The 6,810-nt window shown below is 43.4% G+C and overlaps 1 protein-coding gene across 1 annotated transcript; it reads right to left on the reverse strand.

Moving 5' to 3' along the window:
* Positions 1-3,150: 3,150 nt before the first annotated feature.
* On the reverse strand, positions 3,151-6,131 carry LOC123154493 (anthranilate O-methyltransferase 2). The gene is made up of 4 exons (XM_044573213.1): positions 6,057-6,131; positions 5,546-5,950; positions 4,064-4,333; positions 3,151-3,665 (listed from the first exon to the last, which is right to left on the reverse strand). Exons 1-4 carry the CDS (start codon positions 6,129-6,131, stop codon positions 3,300-3,302), a joined length of 1,116 nt encoding a protein of 371 aa, XP_044429148.1. The 3' UTR covers positions 3,151-3,299.
* Between the last annotated feature and the right edge of the window lie 679 nt (positions 6,132-6,810).

Consider the following 6,810-nt stretch of genomic DNA (forward strand, 5'->3'; position numbering starts at 1 on the left):
CATTTAAACAATCTACTAACACTAAATCAACAAGTTACACTGATTTCAGTACTCTAAGGGCATTTCAGGCTTTTCATTAGCTCAGAGTCGTTTCCACAGCTCTGTTGCCAAACAGCTAACCTTTACTACAGTTGTTTCCGCGGCACATCAGTTTTACCAGCACAACAAGTCCACAGCTGAATCTGTTGAAACTGAAGCCCAAACAAACACAACCTTTGTCTTGTCGGTAAGGAGTGTTTTTGCGCATATTGCAATCGTACTGTTTCTATAGTTAAGTGGAAAAAATCAATCAATGAGATGAAGCCCTCTGTTCCAAAGAAAAATCATATCATAAACATAAGCAGGAACACGATTTTTCTTCATTTGCTAGAAACACAAAACTCTTAGGATAAAGTAAACATGTACAGTACAAAAGCAATGTGTCCTTCATAAGAGAGGAGTATAGAAGTATGTCAAGTAAACATGTACAGTGCACACCGTCCTTCATAAGAAAGCAATTTGTCCTTCCACCTGCAAACAAATTCATTACTTTGTCTACCTATAGCTTGTTGCAAACTCCTTTTGCATATAGCTTCTCAGTCACACGAAAATCATGTCAGACTTGTCACACACGAAGAATACTATTTTGCCCTCGACCACCGTGTATATTCAAAAGATAATGATTGTACCTTGTCGACCTTGAAAGTTCTGTTCTTAGCTGACACTCTCTGTCAGTGACTTTCCTCTTAACGCTCAAAGTAACTGACACTGCCTGCTTTGCAAAGTAAGCCCCTCTCTCTTGTGTGCGCGCACGCACACGTGTGTGTGTGAGAGAGACATCCATAGGCCAATGTATAAAACCATAGAGTTCTATGCCACAAAATTGGGTTGGCCTTTTTTAATAAATTGTAAAGAATAAATGAGATGAAGGCACCGACAAAGAACTACAGCCTCTTGGACGACATAAAGGTCCTTAAAGCATATACGTCTCGCTCGCGTGCATCAGATGCTCTGTCCTATGTGTAACACATCACATGGAGAAATCATGTGCATGTGAAATGTTTTTATTTTGTAATAAATTACACAATAAGTCAATAACTCATACTCCCTCCGTCCCAAAATAGTGACTCAAGTTAGTACTAAACTCGAGTCACTTATTTTGGGACGGAGGGGGTACATCATAGAATCCGTGCCTTAAGTATTCCACCTCTAATCTAAATGTGCGGCATCGCCTACCCACATGGCATGCTCCATTGAATTACGACTTTCCTGCTGACACAATATAGTTGCGCTACACTTCTATGGATGTCCACTCGCCTTTCACCCTCACCCCTCATCTCCACCATCTAACCTACTGGCCAAAAGCTTTGGAAGAGAACCCTCCAGAACCGCTCGCGTCGCCTTCAGGGGGGCGACTCGGGTGCCCTAGCCGCCGCCGCAGTCGACCTCCCTCCTCCCCTGCTTCCCCGCCGCTGGAGGAGGAGGCCGGCGGACGGCGCCTTCCTCCTTTCTTCACGAGGGGATCCTCTAGATGAGATGCGACGGTGCCCCTGGGTGTACGACATGGAGGTGGAGTTGGCGCGCTCGGGGGGGCGGCCCGATGGGATCCCGGCGGCGCTGCGGGAGCTGGCGGCGGCTGATCTGGGGTTTCCCACCCCAGAACGGTTCTCCTCCGGGTGGTCAGGCTCGGGCACCGTTCGGCAGCCCTAAGCGGTGGTGGGTGCGCGCGTTGGCTGTCCTCCTTCACCGATGTGATTGGGGGCGGCCGGAGGTGTTGGCGTGGTGCCGGATCCGAACATGGTGGTGGCGTCGTCCCTTTCGCCAGGGATGACGGCCAGGTGGTGGGTCCTTGTGGCGGCACTAGTGGCGGCGGATCTTGGGATCCTGCTCCCGAGGACATCACAGGACACGGTGGCCCTTTGCACGAGAGATGGAGTTTCTTCAAACAGATCCCAGTGAAAACTTGCTTTCGGCTACTGCCAAGGTCGGCGGTGGCGGCACTGTCTGTGTTGTTTCCTTCTTGAAGGCATCGCCGTGGAGAAGTTCAAGGCCACTCTCTGCTACCTTCGGGGAAAACCCTAAATCAGTAGATCGGATGATGGCGACGCACTGGTGTCGTTTCCCCCTTGGGGACGTCATTCATGGAGGTACACATAGGCTTGAGGGAACAGAGGACTGCTTCTTTGGTGGAGCGGTGCTTCCACTTATACATTGATGGCGGCGGATCTCGACGGCGTGGCGCTGTGGAGACTCGGAGTCCAATGCGTGGAGATGGACTCACATGAGAGGAGGATGCTGTCTGGCGTCGATGGCAGAGGGGCCTGGCAAGGTCGATGCATTAGTTCTGCTCTGAAGATGGATTGGTGGAATATGGCGGCGACGACACAGAGAGTGTGTCAGACCAGTTTGCCCCAAACCCAGTATGTGGCTTGGTTGGGACCTCTGTCTTTAGATGTTAGGTATTTGTGCGATGTCTGTTTGGTATTAGGCTCGAACTATCGGCACCCCTTCATTAGGTGGATAGGAGTAGCGACAGTTGTTGCTAAGATGGTGGCTTCGGACTACCTAATGTACTATTTTGTAAGGTCTTTGTGAATAATTAATAAAATGGTTGCATGCATCATCCCGACGCAGAGGCCGGGGGTAATCCTCCTTTTTGAAAAAATGCACTAATCTCTTTTTGGACCTCTTGCCCTAGATCTACAACTTCGGGGTGAAAACCATTTGTATGGTCATCATTAGTTCAAACCAACAATGGTGATGTTTAGTTGTCATTCATTTCACATGGGACGTTGGCTTGGAGCACCATTTCCGTTGTTATAGTTGCTACACTAGACCTAGTGACATCATGTTGGTGGATAACCACTCTTGAAAATTATTTCTTTGAAATAAATTCCATTTTAAAGCCAGTTTTATTCAGCATGAATGATTTTGACCCAATTTAAATAGATTGTGATTGCCTGCATAGACTGATGTGCATTGAGGGGATGGGAGGGTGATAGGTTACCCTTGCATTATTAGACATATGGTATTGTGAGCATTCACACAATGGAACATTTGTCTTTCCTCCACTGAAAAGATGAAACACATGAGAAGTTCCAGGTTGATTATCGACCATTGGTACTTCAATTTATTTACGGCTTTACAAGTTTTCTAATTTTCATTATAGAACACAAAAGAGACTTTTTTCTTAGAAAAAACAGGTGAGCAACGCAGATGTAATATTTAACAAAGTAGGCGTTAACTTTATAATGTTCAACATATACCATCAATTAAACTATATGTGGCCTTTTCCTTTTGTGATGAACTTCGTGTCCAGTTTAGTGCATGACCTTCTTCAAGGATACCAAGATGATGGGGTACTTTGCCTTCGCTTTCTCCAGATGCTTTGCAACGACAGAAGCATACACCGCAAACAACTCCTCAATAATGTCATCTCCAAAGTGGTCTACTATCAGTGGCTCTAACACGGCCCTTATGCACTTGGCCACATTTGCCCCGCTGCTAGCACAGTTTAGTACCACATCACTGTCTGAGTCGTCCTGAGGATCCCAGTTGGATTCAAAGAGTCTGACATGCTCTATATCGAAGAGCTTACTCTCATTGATCAACGCCTTCACCTCTTTCACCGATGGAGCATAGTATGGCAGGTTGAATGAGTCCAACTTGTCCTTCTCCACACGGCCCTATCATCCAACCCAATAGTTTTTTAGATAAGAGTGTACTTAATGAGAACTCTTATTTTGTAGAGACGTTTTTCTTTATTTTTTATCATTGAAATCCAATATAATTATTGTATTAATTTGCAAATGAATTCTTTTGTCCTCACTTTTAAATGTCACATGCTAGTTTTCTTTTCCTTTTATGAGAATGTGTACTTCCACTTTGTATGCTCCTCATGCGATAATATATGCCACTTTGTCTTACATGGATGAAATTTTGTTTATGGAAGGTTGCCATGCTAGAATGAATTAACTTAGGAGCATATAAGAAATTATAAGTTTGTTAGTACAAAGTAACATGGTGTAATCGTTACTAGCAAACAAAGAAAATCATTGATGTAACCAACATGTATCGTACGTACCTTTAGGACTAGAGACTGGAGAGATTTGGCAACCAATTCAAATAAGGTGCTAACGTCTCCATGCATCATGATCTCTTCACTCTTTCGTCCAAGAAATGTTAGCAACAGTCGCCCTCCATTGACAAGCTCTCTGGAGCGCAGTGCAAGGAACAACTCAAAGTCCGTTTTGAATTGCTCTTGGAACAGTTTAATCACAATAGGTGGGGTACTCTTTCCAATGTAGATGTTGCCTTCGTTCACGTGAGTGCAGCTTGAGAGTTCCTTGGGGACCTAGGTAATTAAGTATCATATCATTATTATAGTAGTAGTACTAGTAGTAGTAGTGGTGGTAGTAGTAATAGTGGTGGTGGTGGTAGTAGTAGTAGTAGTAGTAGTGCTCTTTCACCCCCAATTAATCACAGATCCCTAGTAGAAAATCAAAGTGGTTCAGATCGCTAACCAGTGACTTGTATCTTGGTCATTGTTATTACTATGCAAGAACATTGGCTTATTCTCTGCATTTCAATTTAGGTCGCATGTTATTTTTTGTGTTCTAATTTTATTAGATTACATCAGGTAGTAGGGCGACGGCTAAGGCATAGCAAGCATGAGCATTTATGACTAGCGGGTGCATGAATTAGGGATGCAAAGCATCGTCCGGACCCGGCCCGCTTCACATTCTAAACTAGAAAATTCTGTTATAGAAGGATTAGGGTGCGTTAGGTTAATTTGTATTATTCTTGCAAAAAGATTGTTTTGTATTATCTGGCTGTTTTGCGAGACGCTGCCCTGCACCCTTAGCATGAACCAATGCATTAGCATCACCTCTAGCCTAAAAAACCCATCTTAATTAGCTCATCCCTGGTTTGCATAATTGTTTTGATATGGAAAGTAAAATGGAACGAAGGGAGAACTACCATAGCTCATTTTAGTGCGAGTGTATTGGCATCAAACGATACAATATTATAAATAAAGGGATATTATAGCATACAAACAATTACGAAAAATTGTACGATAGACTAAATTAATATAGGAAGTACATGGTAAAATTTAGTACAATAAGTTTATACTCATTGAAAATATTTTATATCATTGTAGTTTTTTGTTAACACATATTCTTTTGTTTTAAAATTTTATTTATGTTGCCACGTGAACTTTCCACGTGTACAAATTCCATAGTTTTGCAACTATGGCGACAAAATTTTCCAATCAGCGACCATCTCTATAATTTAATAGTATGCTTTGCATAGTTGCATGCATTCACTAAAAAACATTGTGCCCTTAGATCTGTGATCCACCACACCTAACATTAACAATATGGAATGAACAATCTTGGAGTTGATCCAATACCTAACATGTTTTCTTCATTCATATCTGAACACGCCCACATAAATAAAGCTTGAGTTAGGGTACAGCGATGTTACACATGTTAATTAACTAAAACTTGAACAATACTAGCTAGGACATAATTATCACGTTGCAGACAATATGATGCATGCATACCTTAGAGCGCCACATGAGGGAGTAGGACGAGTGGAACAAATGGACGCTCCGGGAAGGGAAAAGCTTCCTGTAGTAGGATCCCGGCAGGCCCGCCACATAGTAGGGCAGCATCTCTTTCCCGCCGAGATCTTCAAGTTGCTCCAATGACCGGAAGACGAGGTTGAAATCGTTCCCTGGCAGGTCATTCAGGAAGAACTGCACCTCCACGGCGCGCCGTTCTTCTTCTGACTTCTGAGTGTAGAACTGGACCGCGCCGATCACCTCGGAGACGACGCGTAGAGTGTTCGGGCCCGACGAGCAGCCAAGGTCGGCGACAACCATCGTGCTCCGTCGGGCAGAGAGCGAGGTGTACACCTCTTCTATGGCCTTGCGAAGCACCGGCCTTGTCTCCAAAATGGCCTTCTCCTGCATACATCCATGAAACACAGCAAATTAAGAGCTGCTACTAGTTTGTAGTGCTTATGTACTTGTACATGAAACACAGCAAATTGCAGCAGTGCAGGCTACAGACTTGGAGCCTGGAGTTTGCGGCGTAGCTGTTCTCCCCGTTGCCAGTAGCCATGCGAACGCCGCTCCCTCTCTTCATAGCTAGTCTCACAAGTGATGATTATTACAAGTTGGGGCTAGATGTGTTGAGTGATACCACAACGGCTCTATCATTTATAGAGAGCCAATGATGACCTGTTGTTTTTTCTCTCACTCTACCGGGTTCCTACACGCGTAATATTTAACTTGACTGGTCACTTTGACTAAAAATGCTCTGAGCTTGGGAGAGTCCACAAAACAATGAGGTGAATAGCCGTCCATTAAGTGTTCAGAAAGTTATATATAGTGTTTTTTTGTGGTTTGTCAAGCAATCATGCTGTACAATGCCTGCATCAGCTAGCATATGATGTTATCTCTCGCCGCAAAGGACAGAAGAGCAAAAAAATTCAGATAAACTAAAAACATGCATGAGTTCATTTGAATAGCTTCAGAACTAGTTTTACGTAAAGTCAAAACCGTTGCATTCTCATGACGCTCATTACATTATTTATGATCAAAACTCCCATCTTCATGTATTTCTTCATTTCAACAGCTAACTTCCAAAGAAGATGAGTTATCAACATTTTACAGCCAATTTCGGAACTTAAGAAAACCACAAACCAGGGTGAAATTATGAACCATTTTCTTATATTCATTCTGATGTAACCTTCAAAACAAACTTTCACTGGAAAATGTTCTGATATAATGTTTCTTATATGTGGACTCTATTATTTCGTTTG

Source organism: Triticum aestivum, chromosome 7A (assembly GCF_018294505.1).
Source record: "Triticum aestivum cultivar Chinese Spring chromosome 7A, IWGSC CS RefSeq v2.1, whole genome shotgun sequence".
NCBI classification, from domain to species: domain Eukaryota; kingdom Viridiplantae; phylum Streptophyta; class Magnoliopsida; order Poales; family Poaceae; genus Triticum; species Triticum aestivum.

Excerpts from the sequence above, each read along its gene's own strand:
- LOC123154493 (XM_044573213.1), bottom strand. The coding sequence starts at position 6,131 with ATGAAGAGAGGGAGCGGCGTTCGCATGGCTACTGGCAACGGGGAGAAC. Across the intron at positions 5,951-6,056 it reads CCGCAAACTCCAGGCTCCAA|GAGAAGGCCATTTTGGAGAC; the intron begins GTCTGTAGCCTG and ends GGATGTATGCAG. Across the intron at positions 4,334-5,545 it reads CCCTCATGTGGCGCTCTAAG|GTCCCCAAGGAACTCTCAAG; the intron begins GTATGCATGCAT and ends TTAATTACCTAG.